We start from the raw sequence: 27,224 nt of genomic DNA on the forward strand, positions 1-27,224 counted from the left end.
TTTGCCAAAAAGTAGAGTTCATTTGAGCTCTATATTTTCAAATGAGGGACCCATATACGTTTTCTGCTAAACTTCTAAAAACTAATCTGTCCCTTTTTGTCTCTTCATGTCTGCTTACAATTTTTCCATAATTCAGTTTACATTTATATATTCTAATTAAAAGTATAATTCTAATAAAAAGTGTAAACAACTGAACAAAGAATGTAACATTATAATCATATTGATAATACTGTGACTTGTTTTCTGGAACTCTGCCCTAGGCAGTCTGAAAAGAGCCCTACGCAGAACATACAGTGTCGATTTGTAAATCCTTAATGCCCTAAGCATAAGTCGTTGTATGGCTGAAGTCTCTTGTGTTTGTTAAACTGAAGGCATAAAATCCCTTCTGGCATCTTCAGAACCACAAATCCGGTTTTCCTGTGTATCTTTTGGCAATTTAGGAAATGATGACAATAGCTGTTCCCCTCTCTCTCGCTGTCCTGCGGAGTGTACCTGCTTGGACACGGTGGTTCGATGTAGCAACAAAGCCTTGAAGGTCTTGCCCAAAGGAATTCCAAGAGATGTCACTGAATTGTAAGTAGAGCTTGTCTTTCCCTTTCCTGAATGAGTACTGTTTCACACACCAAGGGAAATGGAGACCAAACAAAAATCTTTTGAGTCTTATTTGCAAAGTACATTCATTCCATGGGCCATTCATTAGTATCATATAACACCCTAAGCAAATAATATAAAAGCTCGTTCAGGTCCCCTTGGGAAAGGCTGGTTGTGTGTTTCTCTTTGTTTTTCACTGTGGGATTACCCAGTGCCTTTATCATGCAAAGGTGCACTGTGAGCTCCCAGAGAGGATGTAAACCATAATGGGCCTGCCATACTTGGTTGTCTCCACAGCCCTTTTCTCATGGACTATCTTACAAGGCCAACGTTCTATCAAATGCACCTTGAGGAATTCTACATATTTAGTTTATCTACAGTGATTGGAATATTTCATATGGTTAATTATTCTTTACCCTGTATCCCCTTAGAGAATGTCTCATAAATATGTAGGGTGTAGAAGAAGCTGACATAATCTTCCCACTTAAAAAGAGGTAGTGCCCTTTGGATTTGAATCAGAGTCCTTTAGGAAGGGTGTGGGGCCAGTGATCCCTAAAACTTGCAATACTGATATATAACCACAAATTACATGGCCAGTATACATATATCAGGATACTAAGCACCACGCACACTTCCTTAGCTGCCTCCTGCTTTATATGTGGAATGGAATAAATCAAAGCATCAACTGCTTGAACAATGCTGCACGCAGGCTCTGTCTGATTCCAGTATCTCTATACCAAAGATCCGGGGCAAATGCTTGATATGTGATTGAGTCTTTTGCTTCTGTTTATTTTTCGACTGTGTTAAACTATGTATCAAAAATGGAATTCATGCAGATGTGTACCTATAATTCATGCACAACAAACCAGTAACTTTGATAAACTTTTGGCAACCTGGAATATAAGTAATGAGATTCAAGAAGATGTCACTTCAGTTATCAAAGAACTTGTTTTCAAATCATGTGCAGTTTTACGAATTGTAATTTGGTCTTTAATTGACACTTACAGAAAAAGTATGTGATCGTCCCTCTAAAAGTGAGCTGTTGTTAAGTGTTCATTTCTCTCTTGGTACCAGTCACAGTTGTTAGTTAACTATGAGCCCTGCTTTATATGTGTGTGTGTGTGTGTGTGTAATTAAAATGTTAATTGTTATTTTGATATGTATTTATTTCAAATGATTACCAGCCATCCAGGGTTGAGAAGTTAGATGCGTGTATTCTATAGGTAAAATATTGATTCTAAGAATAACCCAGCCAAGACCATAATACTCAGCATAACACTTAGATCATCTTTGATGCTGAATCCCTTTTCTACCGTTTTAACTGACCCATACCTTTGTCCTTTTACCAGATTCCCATCAAATAATTTTTAGTTCACTTCGGTCACTCAGTCGTGTCTGACCTTTTGCAGCCCCATGGACTGCAGCACTCCAGGCCTCCCTGTCCATATCCAACTCCCAGAGTTTACTCAAACTCATGTCCATTGAGTCAGTGATGTCATCCGAACATCACATGCTGTGTCGTCCCCCTCTCCTCCTGCCTTCGTTCTTTCCCAGCATCAGGGTCTTTTCAAATGAATCAGTTATTTGCATCAGGTGGCCAAAGTATTGGAGTTCCAGCTTTAGCATCAGTCCTTCCAATGAATATTCAGGACTGATTTCCTTTTGGATGGACAGGTTGGATCTCCTCTCAGTCCAAGGGACTCTCAAGAGTCTTCAACACCACAATTCAAAATCACCAATTATTCTTCTCCACTCAGCTTTCTGATAAAGTCTCTCATTGTTTCCCAATCTATTTGCCATGAAGTGGTGGAACTGGATGCCATGATCTTCGTTTTCTGAATGTTGAGCTTTAAGCCAACTTTTTCACTCTCCTCTTTCACTTTCATCAAGAGGCTGTTTAGTTCTTTTTCACTTTCTGCCATAAGGGTGGTGTCATCTGCATATCTGAGGTTATTGATATTTCTCCTGGCAATGTTGATTCCAGCTTGTGCTTCATCCAGCCCAGCGTCTCTCATTATGTACTCTGCGTATAAGTTAAATAAGCAGGATGACAATATATAGCCTTGATGTACTCCTTTCCTGATTTGGAACCAGTCTGTTGTTTCATGTCCAGTTCTAACTGTTGTTTCCTCCTGATTTCTCAGGAGGCAGGTCAGGTGGTCTGGTATTCCCATCTCTTTAAGAATTTTCCACAGTTTGTTGTGATCCACAGAGTCAAAGGCTTTGGCATAGTCAATAGAGCAGAAGTAGATGTTTTTCTGGAACTCTCTTGCTTTTTCAATGATCCAAGTGATGTTGGTAATTTGATATCTGGTTCCTCTTCCTTTTCTAAATCCAGGTTGAACATCTGGAAGTTCACAGTTCATGTAGTATTGAAGCCTGGCTTGGAGAATTTTGAGCATTACTTTACTAGAGTGTGAGATGAGTGCAATTGTGTGGTAGTTTGTCTTTTAATTTCCTTATTAATGTATATCTGAGAACCTGCTTGATTTGTCAGCTATCTGTCAGATAGTTGAATCTTCAATCTATTCCTGTATAAACTATTAAAAAGTAATTTTTTTAAAGAAAATATGTTCTAGAGATGAGGAAGATATTAACTCACCTTCTGTGCATTCTTGCTTTACTGCCCCAAGAGTTTATTCTTAGAACCATACCACCTCAGCAGGATCCCTCTTTCCAGTAACATATATGCATGTATTAGAAAATTTCCATGTGCATATTATATTAAATTATTAAAGAATTTGACAAAAATAAGCATGTACCAGTGAACAATTCTGAACAAATGGTATCCATTATTTTTAATCATTTCCATGTAGTTTCTGTCTTAGATTGTTTTACATGTAAGCAACCATAGGGCACTTTCTGAAAATTTTTAGCTTGGTGTTAGGATGCTTTCTGGAATAAAGGGAAAGTCCTGAAGTATATGGGATTATGCTTCCCTCTAGTGGTTACCAATAATTTCTTAGCTAGAGAAATGAAAGAGGAGAGGAGTTGAAATAAGACAGAGTCAGAAAATTTGAATAGGCATAAGAACTCCTAACAAAAGCCTGACTCTTCATCACACATATTTTGATAACTTGTGCCTTTTATATAACTTTTATCATTTTAAAATATGTGAAATAGCTTGTCATCTTAGAAAATTGCTCAGCTACTTGTGTATCCAGCAAAAATATGAATGTCAATCTCAGATCTGGAGATAGCCCACAGTGCTGGAGCGGTAGGGCTACATGCCTGCTGTGGCAGGATTGTTTGTGGACACACCTATAACCAGATGGTGAAGTTGCTGAAAAACGTTTTTACTCATCACCCTCTACGTTCTGGGAAAGAACAGCCTTGGGAGGAGATGGAATTATTTTTCTTTTTGTGATATCATGAATATACCTTTAAGGGTTTATTTCTGTGCTTTGTCTATTAGCCCTTATTTTCTCATCATTCCGTTGACTCTAATCAGAAAGGGAAATTTTACTAACCTACTTTATTTTATTATTACTCTTAAATAAATGTACTGTTTTTGTGCATTCAGTTCAGTTCAGTTCAGTCGCTCAGTTGTGTCCGACTCTTTGCGACCCCATGAATTGCAGCACGCCAGGCCTCCCTGTCCATCACCAACTCCCAGAGTTCACTCAGACTCATGTCCATCGAGTCCGTGATGCCATCCAGCCATCTCATCCTCTGTCGTCCCCTTCTCCTCCTGCCCTCAATCCCTCCCAACATCAGAGTCTTTTCCAATGAGTCAACTCTTTGCATAAGGTGACCAAATTACTGGAGCTTCAGCTTTATCATCATTCCCTCCAAAGAAATCCCAGGGCTGATCTCCTTCAGAATGGACAGACCAAGGGACTCTCAAGAGTGCATTAGATGTCAAAATTTTCTATGAAACCTCCTAAAATTAATATCACCAAGGAAATTTACTAGGGTAAAAACTATTTTTAAGATCTTTTTAAACTGAAATCTAATTACATTAAAATTCCCAAATATATCTGTTCAATCACCCATTGTTATTTACTAAGCATATTGATACAATAAGGCAGTGAAGATTGGTCTTGTCAGTAGTAACAAGTTTCTGCCAGTAGTGAATGCATTTCATGGTATTGGCCCCACGTAGACACAAGTACACTGAAGGCTGATTAAAAATAGGGTTGACTGGCGCTTCTTGCTGACACACAAATGGTTGGATACATGCCTTGCCTTCTTAGATAAACCACAAAAGACTGGACTCACCAATCTCTCCTTGGTTTTATAATTTAGCGTAAGTAATCCACAGAAGAATTCAACTAGATTGGACAACTGTGTGTGTGTTTTTTCTCTACTTCTGTTAAATAGCAGTCCTATCTGGGAACATTACCTCTTAAAGCCAAAATTGTCAAGTGTCTCCTTGCTTCAATTAAGAGTGAAATATTGCTCAACTATTTTCTGATTCACTACTGTTACTTTTTAAAAAAATAATATTTTCTTTGTTTTTAGGTATCTGGATGGGAACCAGTTTACCCTGGTTCCTAAGGAACTCTCTAACTACAAACATTTAACACTTATGTGAGTAATGTATGGTATTTTTCTGGTTTTGACATCTTATTTGCTTTCATGTAAATGTGGATAGTAGGGGCAGAAGATTTAGTGAACCTTTCAGATTCTATAAATTATTTTCAGTTAGATTCTTTTCGTCTTGCTCATTGTGGTTCTGGATCACTAGCTACATCTTCATTGATTATCAGTTGGGCAGTGAGTGGTGCATTTTAGAAGAAGGTCCTCTTCTGTGTAAAGTGCAAATACGATTAAGTCTAAGTATCACAGAATTATAGACTTGCAGTAAGTTGAATACTTCAATTGAAGATGAATGTGAGCTATTTAATGACAATCCAAGAAAAGAAAAATGGAAAACAATGTTTATATTCTCAACTTTAAACAAAACAGAGCAGATGGTAAGGGCGTTACTGATACTCTATTAATAAATCTAGGTTTTAGGCTTGATTCTCGTATAATACAATATGAATTAAGGTATGGGTTTCCAGTATTTAAATTTATTTCCTAAAATCCATGTTTACTTACATAGTACTGAAGTACAGTTGACAAAGATACTGACATTCTGAGTGTAAACATCAAACATCGAATTGCTTTTAGTTTGGTTTGATGTCATCCTAAAGTAGCATCTCTCTTTCATTAACGTATGTAAACAATTTCTCACAGTCTTTGATTGTAAATACAAGAGTATATTTAAACATACAAGCATTTTTTTTTCAATCTGGTTATGTGCACAATATTTCTTAAAAGATATAGTCTTCTGTATATAATGTCACGCTTAGAGTAGCCTTGTTGATAATTGATAAAACTTGTAGCAAAACACCGTCTCTGGGTGGCACAGAATCGGACACGACTGAAGCGACGCAGCAGCAGCAGCAGCAGCAGCAGCAGCAAAACAGCAACCAAAAATCAGCAACAATATTGGATATAAAGGGAAATACTTTATTTTTAAGTCTGTTTGGTTTTAGAGTAATTATAACTGTCTTAGATTTCTAGTATTCCTAGAAAAGAGGAATTTATTCCTAATTAGTGAGTTCTAGAAACCTAGGTAACTACCTACATAGTTATGTTTCTCACTGTAAACTTTACCCTGAGCACATAGAAGCTGGTTAAAATGTTGTTGATCGTTTTCAGTTTTCCTTAAAAGTATGTGAAAATCAAACACTTTGTGAGAAGTATATAGGACTATTAACTGACAAATGGTTAAATTAAGAAAAAAAGAATACCCTCCAAAATGTCTTGTTCTCCCTCTAGTTATTTATTTAATAGCAGCAAGAACTGATTACATACATTTGTTCTGTTAAATAAACCATTAAATTGCTGCAATTTCCAAAGGGTCATTTCAGCAGAATTGGGTCATTTGTGAGACAGCATGTGATTATTTAAAACCAGTTTGGAAATGAAAAATGAAAATTTATAGATCCAGAAATGGTTTTACCAATGACTCACTATACAACTCTAGGCAGGTAACTGGGCTTCTCTGATAGCTCAGTTGGTAAAGAACCTGCCCACAGTGCCCGAGACCTGGGTCGATCTCTGGGTTGGGAAGATCTCCTGGAGAAGGGAAAGGCTACCCATTCCAGAATTCTGGCCTGGAGAATTCCGTGGATTACAGTCCATGGGGTCGCAAAGAGTCGGACACGACTGAGCGACTTTCACTTTCACTTTCAGGCCAGTAACTACTGCTAGTATAAATGTATTTATTTTTTAAATTTAGCCATAGTACTTCAGCAACTAAGATGGATTATAAAGCTTCTGTAACATTCCCACCATTTCACAGTTTCATTGGTCCATTTTACTGATATGTTGACATTTTAATGTGGATAATCTGAAGCATCTTTTCTGTCTTGTACTTATTCATAAATTTTCTTCAGAAAAATATATAAACATAAATACACACACATACATAAATGAACATAAATTACAATCCAAATCTTCCATTTATTCATCAATCTTCCTTTAGTCGTATATTTGGCATTTTGTTTTAGATAAAAATCAGTGAATATTCCCTAATGCGTATCACACTGTTTTATGTATGTGAGTGTATGTACGTATATATTCACCCATTTTTTTCTAAAGCAGAATGGAAAACATCATTATATATGTTATATATTATGCTGCAGTATATATATTATACTAACAATATGTTATTATTAATATTATGTGTATCATGTATACATTATATGGGCTTCTCAGATGGCGCTATTGGTAAAGAACCCATCTGCCAATGCAGGAGACATAAATTATGCGACTCAATCCCTGGGTCAGGAAGATCCCCTGGAGGAGGGCATGGAAACCCACTCCAGTATTCTTGCCTGGAGAATTCCATGGACAGAGGAGCCTGGTGGGCTGCAGTCCATGGGGTCACAAAGAGTCAGATACGACTGAGGCAAGTTAGCACAAGCAGTAAACATTATATAAAATAAAAATAAGATCAAATTCACTGCATATCATTTACAACTTGTGATACAAATTATGCTTGTAAATACCCATTTGGCATGGGTAGAAAATTCACATCTCTCTCATTTACTCATTGTTTATTAAACAGACATTTAGTTAGAACCAACCATGTGCCAGTGACTTTGCCAAAGGTGGTTTTTAATTATGGTGTTGTTTTTAATGATAGCTTTGTCAATGTAATTAGATGAGGGATTCTTTCAGTTATCCTATTTGACTATTTGTATGTGACAGTGAAGCTAAATATAACCAATGGAACTTTTGAGAACAAAGGTTTATTTCTCAGCTGTCAAATGTGTCTGTTGTGAATGGCCTCCACGTGATTGCCCTGAGACCCAGTAATGGACAGGGCTTCTCTGTGGAATGTCAGGAGCCTTGCAGAGAAAGGAGCAGAGGGTTAAGGGAAAAGTGAGCTTACTCTGAAGCTTTTGTTCTGAAGTTCAACCAGCTCTGGTGGCCATACTTCACTGGCCGGAGCAAGGCATATGGTCGTTTGTAATTTCAGCAGGCTTGGGCATGAATAATGATGAATAATTATGTACCTCAAAGAATTACCCAATGTTTTGTTATTTCCAGACAAAAGCTAAGTCCTAACCAATGCTGCTACAACTGTGAGCAGGAAGAACCTTCTCTTTCTAAGAATCACTAATATGTCAATGTCTGTGTAACAGTAGACCTGTTTTTTCTTTTTCTTTTTTAGAGACTTAAGTAACAACAGAATAAGCACCCTCTCTAATCAGAGCTTCAGCAACATGACCCAGCTCCTCACCTTGTGAGTATGAAAGTGTGATACTAAGTTAATTCCTTAATTCACTGGACACTCCTGATGTACAAAACAGTCTCTGCCCTCAAGGAATGTTAATACTGTTGGGAGAAACAGACAGATAAAACCTTGGTAAACAAATATAGATCCTATACAAAGTGTTGGGTTCTATGAGAGAAACAAAGAATAAGTTGCATTTGTGGCAGGGTTGGGAGAAATCCTTAAGACAGACTTCTGGAGGAAGTCACCTTATGCAGAACACGGTTGAGACAACGATCAACAACAGCCGTAGGAAGCATTCTAGGGTGTATTTTAGAATTAACTGTTGTAGTGAAACAGCACAAAGATTAACAAAATTCTATGCCTCAGTGCCCTCAGATTTTTTAAGATGCTCAAATAACCCTTTTCAGTTGCTTTGTTTTAAAAATGATAGTTGGCCATTTGGGGATATCTGAGTAAAACAAATGGGCTTGTGTGTGCTTTCAGGATTCTTAGTTACAACCGTTTGAGATGTATTCCTCCTCGAACCTTTGATGGACTGAAGTCTCTTCGATTACTGTAAGCATCTTATGTTTAACAAAATACTTTATTTCTTGAGGATCTGAGTTTTATGTTGCTTTTTAGTAATTTAACTGCTTTATTTTGGGGATTTTTTGAGTATATACACTAGAATTTACTATAAATTTGGAAATGAAATATTTTATCTTACTGTATCATCATTTATCAACAGATTTTACTGGGACAACATGATTTTTTCTTTTGTAATACATTGTTGCTTTGGTCATTTATTTGATAACATGAGTTTAAGATATAATTTTACATGGATCTAGCTAATTTTGAAAAAAATAGAAAATTTTAATTTCTTTAAAAGTTACATAATACAACACAAAATATTTTTATTATACAAAATTGATCTTACAGTGAGTGAAGTAAAACATGGTCTTCTATCCCAATTCTCTCCCCAGAATTGACAGTTAAACAGTTTAATGTTATCTTCTGGTTATTTGTTATCTTTGTTTTTATATGTTGATGTATTTATGCCCACAGCAATATAACTTAAAAACCATAGGTTTTTTTTAAGTCTGTCATTGACTTTATTTAGGGATATGCTTTAGATTTTAGATTTGCCATTCCATCAAACATAATATTCCTCAACTCTTTAACTGCTACAGACTGATAGAATGAAGGAACCATCGCTTATTTAAGTATCCTCATCTTTACTGTCATTGGGTTGATTCCAAATTTTCATTATTTTATACAGTGCTGGAGTGAACATCCTACACATCCATCTTACTGTCAAGTATATTAGAAGAATACCGGAAGTAGTCATCTTGTTCACCAAACAATTAAAAAATTTATTATTTTAATAGGCTATCTATTTCAAAGCACTCTTGCAAATATTAAATATTATAAATCCTTTCATTTTTGTCATATGACAGATGGAACATTATTTTCCATTCCTCTTTTAATTTTCAATTCCAGTTCCTAGAGCATTTGAGTTTTGTTATTTTGTTTATTGAGTGTTTGCATTTCTTATTCTATTAGCTTGATCATATTAATTCTCTTTTCCTATGGTTACTTTGTCTTTTCCTTATTAACATACCTGCCTTTATGCACTTGACTCCAAGTTTACAGGTCTTTTTTACAAAGGAATCAACATATTTATAGCTTATGTATGTTGCAGATACTTCCCATTCTGTTTTCTATATGTAATCTTTTTTTAATTGAAATATAGTTGATTTGTTCTATTGGTTTCTTAATGCTGCAAGGTGATTCGGTTATGAGTGTGTGTGTGTGTATACTCAAACTCACACATATATATTTATCAGTTCAGTTCAGTTCAGTCGCACGGTCGTGTCCGACTCCCTGTGACCCCATGAATCGCAGCACGCCAGGCCTCCCTGTCCATCACCAACTCCCGGAGTTCACTCAGACTCACGTCCATCGAGTCCGTGATGCCATCCAGCCATCTCATCCTCTGTCGTCCCCTTCTCCTCCTGACCCCAATCCCTCCCAACGTCAGAGTCTTTACCAATGAGTCAACTCTTCGCATGAGGTGGCCAAAGTACTGGAGTTTCAGCTTTAGCATCATTCCTTCCAAAGAAATCCCAGGGCTGATCTCCTTCAGAATGGACTGGTTGGATCTCCTTGCAGTCCAAGGGACTCTCAAGAGTCTTCTCCAACACCACAGTTCAAAAGCATCAATTCTTCAGGGCTCAGCTTTCTTCACAGTCCAACTTTCACATCCATACATGACCACTGGAAAAACCATAGCCTTGACTAGACGGACCTTAGTCGGCAAAGTAATGTCTCTGCTTTTGAATATGTTTTCTAGGTTGGTCATAACTTTTCTTCCAAGGAGTAAGAGTCTTTTAATTTCATGGCTGCAGTCACCATCTGCAGTGATTTTGGAGCCCCCAAAAATAAAGTCTGACACTGTTTCCACTGTTTTCCCATGAAGTGATGGGACCGGATGCCATGATCTTCGTTTTCTGAATGTTGAGCTTTAAGCCAACTTTTTCACTCTCTTCTTTTACTTTCATCAAGAAGCTTTTTAGTTCCTCTTCACTTTCTGCCATAAGGGTGGTATCATATGCATATCTGAGGTTATTGATATTTCTCCTGGCAATCTTGATTCCAGCTTGTGTTTCTTCCAGTCCAGCGTTTCTCATGAAGTACTCTGCATATAAGTTAAATAAGCAGGGTGACAATATACAGCCTTGACGTGCTCCTTTTCCTATTTGGAACCAGTCTGTTGTTCCATGTCCAGTTCTAACTGTTTCTTCTTGACCTGCATATAGATTTCTCAAGAGGCTGGTCAGGTGGTCTGGTATTCCCATCTCTTTCAGAATTTTCCACAGTTGATTGTGATCCACACAGTCAAAGGCTTTGGCATAGTCAATAAAACAGAACTAGATGTTTTTCTGGAACTCTCTTGCTGTTTTAATGATCCAGCGGATGTTGGCAATTTGATCTCTGGTTCCTCTGCCTTTTCTAAAACCAGCTTGAACATCAGGAAGTTCGTGGTTCACGTATTGCTGAAGCCTGGCTTGGAGAATTTTGAGCATTACTTTACTAGCATGTGAGATGAGTGCAATTATGCAGTAGTTTGAGCATTCTTTGGCAGTGCCTTTCTTTGGGATTGGAATGAAAACTGGCCTTTTCCAGTCCTGTGGTCACTGCTGAGTTTTCCAAATTTGCTGGCATATTGAGTGTAGCACTTTCACAGCGTCATCTTTCAGGATTTGAAATAGCTCAACTGGAATTCCATCACCTCCACTAGCTTTGTTTGTAGTGATGTTTTCTAAGGCCCACTTGACTTCACATTCCGGGTTGTCTGGCTCTAGATGAGTGATCACGCCATCGTGATTATCCGGGTCATGAAGATCTTTTTTGTACAGTTCTTTTGTGTATTCTTACCACCTCTTCTTAATATCTTCTGCTTCTGTTAGGTCCATACCATTTCTGTCCTTTATCAAGCCCATCTTTGCATGAAGTGTTCCCTTGGTATCTCTAATTTTCTTGAAGAAATCTCTAGTCTTTCCCATTCTGTTGTTTTCCTCTATTGCTTTGCATTAATCACTGAAGAAGCCTTTCTTATCTCTCCTTGCTATTCTTTGGAACTCTGCATTCAGATGCTTATATCTTTCCTTTTTTCCTTTGCTTTTCGCTTTCTCTTGTTTTTAGAGCTATTTGTAAGGCCCCCCCCCCCCCAGACAGCCATTTTGCTTTTTTGCATTTCTTTTCCATGGGAATGGTCTTGATCCATGTCTCATGTACAGTGTCACGAACCTCATTCCATAGTTCATCAGGCACTCTATTTATCTGATCTAGGCCCTTAAATCTATTTCTCACTTCCACTATATAATCATAAGGGATTTGATTTAGGTCATACCTGAATCAGTTCAGTTCAGTTCAGTCGCTCAGTTGTATCTGACTCTGCTACCCCATGAATCGCAGCACGCCAGGCCTCCCTGTCCATCACCAACTCCCGGGGTTCACTCAGACTCGCGTCCATCGAGTCAGTGATGCCATCCTTCCATCTCATCCTCTGTCGTCCCCTTCTCCTCCTGCCCCCAACCCCTCCCAGCGTCAGAGACTTTTCCAATGAGTCAACTCTTCGCATGAGGTGCCCAGAGTACTGGAGTTTCAGCTTTAGCATCATTCCTTCCAAAGAAATCCCAGGGTTAATCTCCTTCAGAATGGACTGGTTGGACCTCCTTGGTCTAGCAGTTTTCCCTACTTTCTTCAATTTAAGTCTGAATTTGGTAATAAGGAGTTCATGATCTGAGCCACAGTCAGCTCTTGGTCTTGTTTTTGTTGACTGTGTAGAGCATCTCCATCTTTGTCTGCATAGAATATAATCAATCTGATTTCAGTGTTGACCATCTGGTAATGTCCATGTGTAGAGTCTTCTCTTGTGTTGTTGGAAGAGGGTGTTTGCTATGACCAGTGCATTTTCTTGGCAAAACTCTGTTAGCCTTTGCCCTTCTTCATTCCGCATTCCAAGGCCAAATTTGCCTGTTACTCCAGGTGTTTCTTGACTTCCTACTTTTGCATTCCAGTCCCCTATAATGAAAAGGACATCTTTTTTGGGTATTAGTTCTAAAAGGTCTTGTAGGTCTTCATAGAACCATTCAACTTCAGCTCCTTCAGCGTTACTGGTTGGGTCAGAGACTTGGATTACTGTGATATTGAACGGTTTGCCTTGGAAACAAACAGAGATCATTCTGTCGTTTTTGAGATTGCATCCAAGTACTGCATTTCGGACTCTTTTGTTGACCATGATGGCTATTCCATTTCTTCTGAGGGATTCCTGCCTGCAGTAGTAGATATAATGGTCATCTGAGTTAAATTCACCCATTCCAGTCCATTTTAGTTCGCTGATTCCTAGAATGTCGACGTTCACTCTTGCCATCTCTTGTTTGACCACTTCCAATTTGCCTTGATTCATGGACCTGACATTCCAGGTTCCTATGCAATATTGCTCTTTACAGCATCAGACCTTGCTTCTATCACCAGTCACATCCACTACTGGGTATTGTTTTTGCATTGGCTTCATCCCTTCATTCTTTCTGTAGTTATTTCTCCTCTGATCTCCAGTAGCATATTGTGCACCTACCGACCTGGGGAGTTCCTCTTTCAGTATCCTATCATTTTGCCTTTTCATACTGTTCATGGGGTTCTCAAGGCAAGAATACTGAAGTGGTTTGCCATTCCCTTCTCCACATTCTGTCAGACCTCTCCACCATGACCCGCCCATCTTGGGTTGCCCTGTGGGCATGACTTAGTTTCATTGACTTAGACAAGGCTATGGTCCTAGTGTGATTAGATTGACTAGTTTTCTGTGAGTATGGTTTCAGTGTGTCTGCCCTCTGATGCCCTCTTGCAACACCTACCATCTTACTTGGGTTTCTCTTACCTTGGGCATGGGGTATCTCTTCACGGCTGCTCCAGCATAGTGCAGCCGCTGCTCCTTACCTTGAATGAGGGGTATCTCCTCACCGCCACCCTTCCTGACCTTCAACGTCAGATAGCTCCTCTAGGCCCTCCTGTGCCTGCACAGCCACCGCTCCTTGGACATGGGGTTGCTCCTCCCGGCCGCCACCCCTGGCCTTAGGCTTGGGGTTGCTCCTCCCAGCTGCCACCCCTGGCCTCAGCTGTGGGGTGGCGTATACATATATATACATGTATGTATATATTATTTGTCAGATTCTTTTCAATTATAGTTTATTACAAGATTGAAAATAGTTCCCTGTGCTATGAATCGGACTTGTTGTTTTATAATATGGATATATTTTATATTGTCAAAAATATATCATTCTTTTTCATTATGATTTCTGAGTTTTATAATGTAGAACTTTAAAAAGCCTTCCATATCCCATGTTTATAAAAAGGAATTCATCTATATTTTACTTTAGTACATTTTTAGTTTGATTTTTGCATTTAACTCTTCCATATAAAATTTATTATGCATATGATATGAAGTGTGAGCTAACTTTTTGTTTCCCCAAATAGATATCAAGTTGTGTGAAGACTATCTGTTTAATATACCATTTTCTACACTGATTTTAAATAACTGTTACTGAAAACTCATATATTGGGGATTTTTCTGAACTCCCTGAAATACTAGGAAATTTAATTTTTCTTTTCCTTGTTTTTAGTTCTTTACATGGAAACGACATTTCTGTTGTGCCTGAAGGTGCTTTCAATGATCTTGCTGCATTATCACACCTGTGAGTATCTACTTCATGAATATGGGTTTAGGGTCAAACTCTCCCTGGCAAGTGAGTTTGGAACAAATGGTCCCCTGCCATTTTTTTATTGTTACATCATAAAATGTGATTGGTTCCATCTTTAAAGAAGATCTAAAGATTTTAAATCTAAATTCAGTGCTCTTTACAAGATAGCCTTAATTTATCCTTCTGCTCCTAACTCCATGTTAGTTGAGTTCTCTTTGCTTATAAAAATATCTCCTCTTACAAACGTGGCTTCCCAGCTTCCTGAATCAGTAAATGAATGAATGAAAGTCTCTCAGTTGTTTCCAACTCTTTGTGACCCCATGGAGGGGCCCTGCCAGGGTCCTCTGTCCATGGAATTCTCGAGGCAAGAATATTGGAGTGGGTAGCCGTTCCCTTCTCCAGGGCATTTTCCCAGCACTGGGATCCAACCCAGGCCTTCCATATTGCAGGCAGATTCTTTACCGTCTGAGCCACCAGGGAACTCTCCCAGCTTCCTAGTCTATTCCTTTTCTCGTAATATTCTCTGATTCTAAATATTAGATCACCTTCAATTCAGTCTGCCCAAACTTTGTTTATCCAAGTCACATCCCAATTGTCACCTTCTCCAAGAAGCCCACCCTGATTTGCTCAAACTGGATTCATTTATTGAGCAAATATTACTCAGCATTGACTGTCTTTGTTGTTTAATTGCCCAGTTGTGTCTGACTCTTTTGCAACCCCTTGGATTGAGAGTTCCCAGGCAAGACTACTGAAGTGGGTTGCCATTTCATTTCTCCAGGGGGTCCTCTGTACCCAGGGAATGAGCCTCATCTCTCCTGCCTGCGTCTCCTGCACTGCAGGTGGATTCTTTGCCACTGAGCCACTGGGGAAGCCTAGCATTGACTATGGTACCACGTAAAAATAAATGAGAGAATGTTTAGATGTTACTATGTGATAGAGGGAAACGGCCAAATCCTCACATTGGGTGAAATGTTTTTCCTTTGCATTCTTTCTTATGACAGGTTGTTTATACATCCATATTCCTTGGGAGTACAATAAAACAGTTTATTAATGAGGTCCAAAAAAATCTCAATTGGATCAAATTCCTCTGTTTCATTACTGTTAGTTGTCTTGTTAAGACTGTGGCAGACCTGTAGGGAAGTTCAGAGACCAGCCCTGGAATCCAGAGCTTTGTCAGGCTGAGTTTGATATTACCCGGTGACAGTTTAAACATCATTGTCAGTTGGCTCCTGGTTCTCCAGAAGAAGTTGCTATATTTTTTCTTCTGTTTGTCCTCCTCTCCAAAACCTACCAAACTCCAAGAAGATAAGAAGTTCAGATAATTGAGAGAAGGGAGTGGGCAGATGATAGGCGCCAGTAGTCAGCTGTGCTATGTCCATTTCCCTCAGAGAGGCTCTGCTATCCGTGTGGGTCTTGTCCATCTGACTGCGGCTGGCTTTCAGTATCCCTTTGCATTAAACTACTAGGTCCCTGGAGGCAAGACCTCCATTGTTTTCACGTGTCAGCCTAGCACCTACCTCAAAGTGGACGTCAGGGCCACTCCTCTACAGATTCCATGGAAGCCACTTGCCTGAGAGTCCATGTGAATGAGACCCCTGGCTCAGAGGTGCGGGACTATGGGGCTGTGGCAGAGTGCTGACTAAAGAAATGGCCTTTCTGCTAGTATTAGGGTGCTGAACTAGAAAAAAGTCTGCCTAGGAAGGTGCTGCTTGAGCTGTGTGACGTTTCTCCCCAGCAGTGAGAGCGATTTGTCAGGAGTCTTATTTTGTCATGTATTTCAGTTTATACAATTGTCTTTTACTCCCTGGGTCATAGAGAGCTCTGCTCCATTCACTTTCCTTACTGTGTCTCTTGGCACAGTAAGGACTTAGGAAATGTCAGTAGAGATGAGAAATAATAGCTCAAAAACCTCATTTTCCTCATTTTTAATTTAGAAGAAAGGTTTGAATCTGAAATACATGTAAGCATAACATTTACTTCACTCCAATTCTTGGCCAAAGTTGGACATTAAAACAGCTACAATGTAAAGTATTGTGGTTTTGTAAGTATAATTGAAAGTTTATTCATATAAGAATAATTTTGCATAAACCATATACCTAGAAATACTACTAATTTGCAGTTAATTATAAATCAGAATCAATCAGTTTTTAAATGCTTATTCATGCATATACTGTTTGTGGCCAGGCTTGGGAAGCTTATGAACCCATTGGTTAATGTCTCTGGCCTCAGTTTTTCAATCTGTAAACCAGTTATTAACAGTATTGATCTGATACCTCTTCTATTTAGAATAAAATGAGATAAGTAATAGAAATGGCTTAGCACAGTTCTAGTATAGCATAATGATGCAATAAATGCTAGCTATTATCTTGATTATTTTTCCTATCACTATAGCTGCTTATATAAATAGGCACCAGTTTTTCATTTTCTAATATGAAAAACTTTGAAGGGACAGAGGGAGTTCAAAATCAGCTTTGGGGAGCTAGCTTTATGCACCTTTATTATTTTACATCCATCCTTATTTTCCTGTCTTGTACTGATCTTTTACTCTAAACCATCCTTTCCAACCTTCTCCATCTACTTAAATCCAAATATCTAAAAGGTCAGACTTCTTAAACCACCAGGCTCCCAGAAAAGTTACCCTTTGTTGAGTTATAAATTCTTCTACTATACCACTTATAGTGAAAATTATTTGTAGGTATGAGTTTATGTTACTCTCCTTTGCAGGAGTTTTGGATGTTAAAAATAATGTATTACTCATAGCGGAGTCCTCAGAACCTGGCATAATGATTGGATTCTAAGTAAATCATTGGTGAATGAAGGAAGTGTTATCTACACTTGGTGCATGCTTGTACCCAGTATAAAGCTGTCTGCATATACAAGGAGACCTTATAAAGCCGACCAGGTGTTCACACGGGTGACAGCTCACTAAATCACGCTGCACATAAGTGAGAGAACTGGGGAATCCCTAATCCCTAATGCCTCCATTTTCATTTTTATCAGCAAATCTATGGGGACTTTTAGTAAGCATCACCTAGTTATATTCCCTTAGGAAATAACAATACTTCCATATTTGTGTGTGTGTGCGTGTACCTTTGTGTGCTTTTGTGGTGGTGTTTTCCAGCGCAATTGGAGCCAACCCTCTTTACTGTGATTGTAACATGCAGTGGTTATCCGACTGGGTAAAGTCGGAATACAAAGAGCCGGGAATTGCTCGCTGTGCTGGTCCTGGAGAAATGGCAGATAAACTACTTCTCACAACTCCCTCCAAAAAATTTACATGTCAAGGTAAGGTTTTTAACCATTTGTCCTTCTCCTGTAAATAAAACTAGATCGTATTAATTTTTAGAAAGAAACAGAAACCCATGGGCTGCTAGATTTCAGAGGGAAGCTGAAAAACTCCAATAAATAATTACTGTTTCCTCCTGCGCTTGGAGAAGACAGAGCAGTTACATGAGGGGCCCTAGTAAAGAACTAGGCTTTTCAAAGAAATTGCAGAAACGATCCATTGGAAATGACTACGTTTTCTATAAAATATAAGGAGAAATGAAGAGTACACAATTTCTGGAAAGTTCTCTCATGGCCTCTAACAAGTGAAATATTTTGCTTTTGCTTTGTCTAAACGTGTGGCCCGCTCCTAGGGCTTCCAGGGCCCTGTGGCTTCCTGATGCCAGGTAAGGAGGCACGAGCCCTTCCCCACGTTCAGGCCAGACCTTCTGCCTCCCCTCATGTGCTGCACTCTTCCCGTGTTGATGGTGCTGTTCTCGCTTGTTTGGATCCTTTTATTTTCCCTTCGTTTTATGTACTTGTGAATTCTATACAGTGCCTTAGTAACAAATATTTTCTTCTCTTGTTACAAAACTAATCGATGTCCAATATAGCAAATCTAAAGAAAAGGAAGATGTGATCAATAAGAGACTGAAGAACTAAATGTAACAATTAAGGACAGTGCCAAAAGATAACCAGTGTTAAAGTTGTTTTGTGTATCTTCCCGCTTTTTCTAATCAAGTAAATCTAAACATCACAGCTAATTTTGAAAGAAATAAAAAGAAGAATAAAGAGAAGATCCTCAGTATTTTGCATTGTTCTTTTTTCTTGAACTTTATTTTTCTCCTTGAATTTATATTTCCAGTACCTCGGAGAATTGTATCATTCTTTGCTACAAAAAATATGTGTATAATTTTCATTTTTAAAATTTGCTGCCAGTAAAGATCTATGAGTTTCTAAGTTTTTCTTAGAAGTAATTGTTGCCAGTAATACTTATTGAGCATTGGTTGTGGCAGCATAGTTATTTATCAGTATGTTAACATTTATGTTCAAAATGTAAATTTTATTGGAAATGCCTCTCTGGGACTATGTGCATTGACTGTAACAGCCTTTGCAAATAACCAGTGTTTTAAGTTAATTATTTTATAATCTCTGACATTCTCTTGGGGCAATGTGCCACATGGTTAATTTCTGGTGGACTAAGAGTATACCATTTTTTTGTAAGGTCAGAGTGGAGATAGGGAATGAGAAACTGGCATAAAGCTTACTTGTAGGCATATTATTGGGCAGAGTAATTCTAGAAGGGCTATATGGGCAAGTTGAGCAACTGCAGACTATTTTTACACTTCTCTGTACCCAGGGATGCTCATACTCCACTTTGAAAAATGCTGGTGTTTATCTATAATTCTAAGCTTAGGATTCCATAGAGATATTTCTTGAAAAAATAATTTCATGGTAATGTAAATTTGAGAAAAGCTACATACTTACGTTCATTCTTAGAGCATCATAGTCCACATTAATCTATTAAATGCTCTTAGAAATCTGATGAATACAAATGAACATACATGCATAAAATAAATGTCTGTTTATACCTAACTGGTTTGACTTTTTTTCCATTAATAGTGTTGTTTGTTCTTAGTATAGCATGAATGGAAATAAGCTATACCAAGAGAACATTGGTCTGGATCACTAGAGCCTGATAGAACTTTCTTCAGTGATAGAAATATTCTATACCTGTGCTTCCAAATATGGTAGGCACTAGCCACATGTGGTTGTTGAAATGTAGCTAAGGTAACTGAGGAAGTGAATTTTTAATTGTATTTAAATTTAAATGTAGCTGTATGTAGCTAATGGCTACCATATCGGTAGTGCTGTTGCTACAGGGCTCAGAGGAAGACGTCCTTTCAGAGTGGCTATGAAAGGTTTCTTGCAGGAATGTGTAGGCCAGTTGTTTGAATAGCAGGCAAGCATAAGGACAGGTTGAAGGAACTGCAGGAGCCCAGCTGTGATATAGGAAAATATTGTAACTGTGGCAGTTTAGTTTGCTAGTCACTGAGTTATCAAAGTAACACATCGCACATATTTCAGGGTATACCTTAAACTGCATAGCTGGACAGCATAGGTATAATGTCTATGCAAGAAACATAAACATTCAAAACTCAATAAATATAGTGTAACTGCATTTAACAAGCTTTTAGACTTACTGGGTTCTTCTATAACATAATTTTAGAAAGATAGCAAACATTGAAACTCACAATGTTCTTTGCCAACACTGCCCAGTATTTGTCAAAATATTGTGAACCAGTCTCACATGCTTTGCTAGAAATATTTACTTTACTAATTGGATTAGTAAGGGGCAAAGTATTCTAATCCATTCATTAAAATAATTAACTCTGGGAAATCTACTGAGTACTATGTTTTTGAGCTTGCATGCTTTATGAGCTTGAAAGTAATAAAATAATGTTGCTTTAAATATTTTATAATTTTGATTTTTATATTTTAATTAAACTTTTGCCATAGTTATGCCAGTTTAATGTTTTATTTATTCATAAAAGTCATGTAAGTACATATTCCTAATATTAAAGTTTGTAAATATGTAATTTCAAATTTCAGCAGGAAGATGAAATTTGCAAACATGTTTACATAGCTATATTTAAATAGAATTTAAATGTTTTCTCTGCTAGAAAACACTGTATTATTATTGTGAGAAATCAATTCTCTCAATACCATTTTCATCTTACGTTTGCAGAGTGTTTTCTTTGTGGTATAATATTATAGTTTTAGTGCACAACAGAAACAAATGAATTGCATGAAATACATTATCAGAGTATATTTAATTAATACCCAGATTAGGACATTCTTGAGTGGGAAGCAGATGATCATGACTTGTTGTTATAACCTAGGTGTCCTGTTTTCATCTTTTAAATATCAGATGAAATTAGAGTGCTCAAGCAGAAAATGGAGATTTTGCCCTTTGCAGGTTTTCATTGAAAACACCAGCATGGAATGTAGAATACTGTTAATTTCTAATAGTCCCTTTATTGTTCTTGGTTCAGGAAGCTTTAGCTATACAGGCAACTAAATTGTTCATTTTTAATTTGACATTTATTAAACACTTAAATGTGCTAAGAGTCAACCATGTGATGATAAATCACTTCAGTCGTGTCCAAATCTTTGTGACCCCATGGACTGTAGCCCACCAGGCTGTTCTGTCCATGGAATTCTCCAGGCAAGAATGCTGGAGTGGGTTGCCATTTCCTCCTCCAGGGGATGTTCCCAACCCAGGGATCAAACCACTTCTCTTATGTCTCCTGCAATGGCAGGCGGATTCTTTACCACTAGCGCCACCTGGGAAGCCACCAAAAAGAATGAACAGTCTAATGTAAACAAGTGGTATATTGCTTCTTTCATTCAACAAATACTGCATGAGTTCCTATTATGCAACAGGAATGGTTCCAAGATATGAAGAGTACAATAAGAGATGAGACAGAAAAACTCTAGCCTTCATGGAGCTTATATTCTACCGATAGATACATTTTAAAGGATAATTACAAAACAGTATGGAAGTTTGGTGGTAGAAACATATATACAATGTTAATAATGTATATCCAAACCAAACAGTTGTGGAAATGTAACCAGTACCACAGATTTCCTCTTCTTGGGCTCCATAATCACTGTGGACAATGACTGCAGCCATGAAATCAGAAGATGATTGCTTCTTCTGATGGCAAGAAAGCTATGACAAACCTAGACAGTGTGTTGAAAAGCAGAGACATTACTCTGCCAACAAAGGTCCATATAGTCAAGGCTATGGTCTTCCCAGTGGTCATGTACGATTGTGAGAGCTGGACTATAAAGAAGGCAGAACACCAAAGAATTGATGCCTTTGAACTGTGGTGCTGGAGAAGACTCCTGAAAGTCCCTTGGACAGCAAGGAGATCAATCAATCTTAAGAAAAGTCAACCCTGAATATTCACTGGAAGAACTGATGCTGAAGTTGAAGCTCCAGTGTTTTGGTGTCTGATGAGCACAAACAACTCACTGGAAAAGTACCTGATGCTGGGAAAGCTTGAGGGTAGAAGGAGAAGAGAACGTGAGAGGATGAGATGGCTGGACAGCATCGCGGATGCAATGAACATGAACTTGGACAAACTTTGAAACATGGTGAGGGCCAGGGAAGCCTGGTGTGCTGCAGTCCATAGGGTCGCAAAGAGTCAGATACCGCCGGGCAACTGAACAACCACCACCAGTACCACTCGGTCCATGAGGGGAACAGGAGACTGGTATAGTGTGTCAAGTAGAACAAGAATGGAACACAAATCAGGGGAAGCAGCTCCTATGGGCAGGTGTCTGGTAGCCAGGAACCCAGATCAAGAGGTGAGGATCTGATGCTCAACATATCTCATTACTTATCTGTGAAGATCAGCTAAGGGTCAGGAAACCTGGGACCATTTCATATCCCAGAATGATCAACCTTCCACCTCCACATGGTTGGTTTCTTTTGCTAATTTTACAAGTTAAGAATCCTGTAGGTTCTGGAATTTCTAGGAGAAACTTTCACATCTCTCATTAATAATATTGTAATGTTGTCAGTTTTTTTTCCCCCCCATGAATCAATATCCTTTGTTGGAGCGTGTGTGGGAGGAGATATTCTTAACAAGCTCCAAGTCTTTTATTTTGTGTCTCAAACCTGTTAATTAATATTGACCTTAGTTATTTGAAATATGAAGGAGATAAAATAATTTAACAAAAACTAGAAGTAATGAAAATTTTAATAGATCAGTTTTGAAATAGAATTTAAAACTCTATCAAATTCTTATTTCATTTTCAGGTTTAGTATCACTACCACATAGTTATAAATTTGAAATAACCGTAGCTGTAGGGCATTATGATTTTCTCACTGGCTAAAAAATATTCAGGTTTGTACACAGCTATTTGCCAAAAGCACTATCTTTAAAAAACAAAGGCTATTTTTTTTATTATACTTTTTTTAAAAACTTCAAACACTTGGGAAAATTTAACAGACATTTATTTTAATAGGAGATGAGAACCAATTATTTAATTATTTGTATTCTGTTCTTAAATGTTGAACATCCATATTATCTCTGATTCAGTAACTCCATAAAATAATTATTCCTCTTTTTCACTTGAGTGTGATTTAAGAAGCCAATTATCTGGCCTAAGTTCATATGTGATTGTAGTACATGGCCAAGCCCAGGGATCCCGGAGTTGTAATACCCATCTTTATGTTTTTGTTTAACCATTTATATAATGCACATTTGTAGGATTTTAACCCCCTGTCATTTAGGGACCATCTCTACCCCTTCCTTGAAACTATAGAGCTACCAGTGGGCTCTCTCTCGCCCATTTTAGTGGCTTCTTTTTGGCTTCTTTGTTTGCCCTCTTTTCACCGTGCACAGTGGTGCCACTGCTGCTGCTGGCACTTTCCTGTTGTCTCTTCATTCCTTTGCTGACTTCTTTTTCTTACCCCCTCTTTAATATTGACACAGTGGAGTTCTCTCCTCAGCCCTGATGATGAATTTCAGTCCCGTGGCTTCAAGTATCCAGCCATGACTTTTCTTATGAACTTCCAATTCATATTTCCGTTCACCTAGTGAAGTCCTGCCTTGCAGAAACTTAAAACACATATTCCAAAACATGCCTTCCCACTTTCCACATTCTCTTACAGCTGCATTCAGTAGTGGATCCATAGATGTCTCTATTACTGAACTGCTTGTTAGGTATTCCCAGTGTTAAGTATCCTCTACTTTTTTCCTGAGTTGTCTTTGAAACATATCTGACTTTACACACGGGGCAGTACTTCCACTGTTTCACTTGTGTGCCCAAGGGATATAGTTCCAAGAGGTTAGAATATAAAAATAAGTGGACTTAGATAAACTAGGTGGATGTAAAAATCACATTATAAGAAGAACATTTAGTTAGGTGGAATTGTAATCTAAATAAAATAGGAAGAGAAATCATATCATTTTGGACATATAAGAGGATGCTGCTATTTGGAAATTCTATAATTCATAAACATCTTTTTAATTACCTTTCTCTCCAACTTATAAGAAATTATCTTTGAAGAGTTGATTTTAAAAGAGATTTGAGAAAAGGAGAAGCAAATAGAATGGTTGCCATAGTAATCAACTTTACCAAGCTGAAGAATATGTTCCTAATTCTGATGCCACCAAAACCAAAACAGTTTGTGGTTAAAGAAATCATCGAGGGAAGCCTGTGCACATGGGAAAGTTTGCTTTGCTGATTCTTGTAGCTAGGCCGAATTTGTCAGGAGAGCAACACATCTCCTTTCCCACACCCACAAGACATTGTAGATACTGAAAATAGTTGAGCAGATTTGCTATATAAAAAGTCAAACTTGGTCCTGGAAAAAAGTGGAGAAATTAGATAGTGCTTATTAATCAGATATGGCTCTGTAAATATTTATTAAATAAATCTTGACTGTGCTAAAATCAGGGCAGAGACTACTTCAGCCTGGAATTTTTTTTTTTCTCTTTTATTTTTTAAATGCTTGACCATGCCAGATCTTAGTTGCAACACGCAAGATCTTTTTTTTTCCTTCAGCCTGGCAGTTTTATCATCTGCATACTCTACTAAAATAATTCTTCAAAACATACCCAGTTTTTTTCCCTAAAAAAATCTCTAGCTTCTTGTCTAAATAATCAAACATAATTTTTGGAAAATGTCACATTCCGCAGAATAAACTTAGGAACTGCCAACCCTGAATCCCTCCATCCAGACCACAGCCTTTCAAGGTTGAAAGCACAGGCATAGACTAAAGACTGCTCTCCTTAAGGTCTTGGGAAGTGGCCAGATGAATGTTTACAGTCCTTGCATTTGCTGACTTGAGGTTTTGCTGATGTACATTCTTAGCTGCTTCATCCTACGCCTTTGTTCCAAGATTCTTCTTTCTTCTAGCCCAGCTCAGGGATCCATTACCATTTATATATTTCCTTTCCTAGTGATGATTCTAAGTGTGATCACTTTAGCAAACACACAGTCATTTACTGTGGTGTGTGACATTAATTTAACTTACTGCTCTAACTTCCACCGTTCACTTCTCCAATGTGCTGAGTGGCTAAATTCATTTGATAAATACATTTGGAGTGTGAGAAATTAAGTTTCTGTGATGCTCAGTTTGGTATTAATTCCAGGAATTTCTCAACTGTACTTTTAAAATAATTTTTATTGGAATATAGTTGATTTACAGTGTGAGTTTCAGGTGTACAGCAAAGTGAATCAGTTATATATATACATATATATACACTCTTTTTTATATTGTTTCCACATATAGATCATGACAGAGTATTGAGTATAGTTCTCTGTGCTATACACTAGGTCCTTAATAGTAATGTTTTATATCTAGTACTGTGTATGTCAATCCCAGTCTCCCAATTTATCCCTCTCCCTCCATTCCCCTCTGATAACCATAGGATTGTTTAATACATCTGTGACTATTTCTGTTTTGTGAATAAGCTCATTTGTACCATTTTTTTAGATCCCACATATAAGTGATATCATATATTTGTCTTTTTCTGACTTAACTTCACTCAGTATGACTGTAATTTGATACAAAAACTACATTAGTTATTCTGGTACCAAGAAAAAGCAGAGGGGACACTGGCAAGGCCTCCCCTAATGACAGGTATCGCCCAGCTCGAACACCACCCCGTTCCATTAGCACAGTCCTCCCCAGGAATGTAGTTTATTCCCAAACAGGTTAAAAAAAAAAAACAAAAAAACAAAACAGGAAACTGTGTCTAAATAAATTTCAGGTGTTTGTTAATAGAAAAACTGAGGAATATAGAACACTACCTTTTGGGTTTGTACTCCAAAACCGCAATATGAATATATATCTTAGGTTAAGGTTCAGATATGAATAGTTTTAATGGCCGTGATGTTAATTCACATTTTCTTTCATATGAGTTTCTGTGAGTAGACCAACAGCTTGCCAGTATAAAACCTCTGTAGAAAAATGTGACTAAGGAAAGTTTATACCTGCAGATGTCATACGGCTTTTTTGGGTGGAGGTACCTTGGAAGGTTACAACAGTGATAGGGAGGGAGTGGAGAGGGCTCAAATAACTAGAAATTAGAAATTATGTGCTGAAACGTGCACTTAGAATTATGACTGTTCCAATGAGGATAAAGAAATATAGAGACTGATGGTAAAAGCAAAAGTATAGTTTATGTTATACAATATTTGTATTTTAAATATAAAAATGGCACTCCACCAGAGTGTCCTCATCAGTTTCCAAAAGGCAGTCTAGTGAGCTTTCACAAATGGTGTGAAAATTATCAACAGAGCGCAATTTTATTGAGGACAGTACACTATCTACATTGTTAGCCACTTACAGAACAAATATGTGCAACCAAAGGAAAGTAACTTCAATTCAACCTCCATTTAATCTAGAACTTTCATGGATTATGAGAGTTTTTTAATTTGTACCCCAAGAGGTGAGATTGCAAGTAGTGACCTCTTCAGTGGTTTCTTCTTCGCAATGAGGAAAGATACAGAAATCTTACCTGTCACATGTCAATATGCTAACAAAACTAAAGGGACATGAGCAAGAATATAATGGAGGTTTCATTTTTGGTTTATTTTAAAAGTGGCACTGTTTTGTATCTCCTGCAGAAAAATAACAGTCCTAAACTACTATTAGCAGGACAGGTACATACTGTTGCATTTTTCATTACACTAATGAATTTCTACTTATTCATTAAACTTGCCCTCCAACCCCCCAGCACACAAATGGGCACATATGCATGCTGCTTTGGGATCCATGGTGTACCTTTCCGCGCAGCTGACGAGTAGCTGAGTTGCAAGCACTGGCCATAAAAGCATCCACATAAGCTGTTCACCTAATGAGGGGATTGACCCTTTGACATTGACATTGCAAATGTCAGATCCTAACCACCTAAGTGCACAACCTAGAGTCCCCCTTGACATATGAGGTTCTTACTGTTGTCTCCCAATGAGGCGGCCTCTTGTTTTGTTCTCAAAGATGATATGATCATGCTGACTTCCATAATTTTTGTCACGGAAGATAAATTATTACTTTATAATAATTTTACAAAATTATTATTGTATAATAATCTTATACAAAATTTACTGGTACATTAAGGCACTGAAATAGTTTTAAGTGAACTGGAAACAGAAAGCATCCTCTTCTCATATTTTTCAATCACTTTTTAGGTCCTGTGGATGTCACTATTCTAGCTAAATGTAATCCCTGCTTATCAAATCCATGTAAAAATGATGGCACCTGTAACAATGATCCAGTTGACTTTTATCGCTGCACCTGTCCATATGGTTTCAAGGTAAGTAGAAGCTGTTGTGGGAACCAAGATCTGTAAAAGTAGTTCTCC

At 37.8% G+C, this 27,224-nt stretch overlaps 1 protein-coding gene across 2 annotated transcripts in view; it reads left to right on the forward strand.

The window, feature by feature from the left end:
- SLIT2 (slit guidance ligand 2) overlaps positions 1-27,224 on the forward strand; it is a 402,031-nt gene that overhangs the window by 317,688 nt on the left and 57,119 nt on the right. For both annotated transcript variants that reach the window (XM_018049329.1, XM_018049330.1), the window contains 7 exons: positions 441-573; positions 5,056-5,124; positions 8,267-8,338; positions 8,816-8,887; positions 14,494-14,565; positions 17,693-17,856; positions 27,052-27,176. In XM_018049329.1, the coding sequence (XP_017904818.1) occupies positions 441-573; positions 5,056-5,124; positions 8,267-8,338; positions 8,816-8,887; positions 14,494-14,565; positions 17,693-17,856; positions 27,052-27,176 (707 nt within the window). The remainder of the gene's footprint in view (positions 1-440; positions 574-5,055; positions 5,125-8,266; positions 8,339-8,815; positions 8,888-14,493; positions 14,566-17,692; positions 17,857-27,051; positions 27,177-27,224) is intronic.

This window comes from Capra hircus, chromosome 6, assembly GCF_001704415.2.
Source record: "Capra hircus breed San Clemente chromosome 6, ASM170441v1, whole genome shotgun sequence".
NCBI classification, from domain to species: Eukaryota; Metazoa; Chordata; class Mammalia; order Artiodactyla; family Bovidae; genus Capra; species Capra hircus.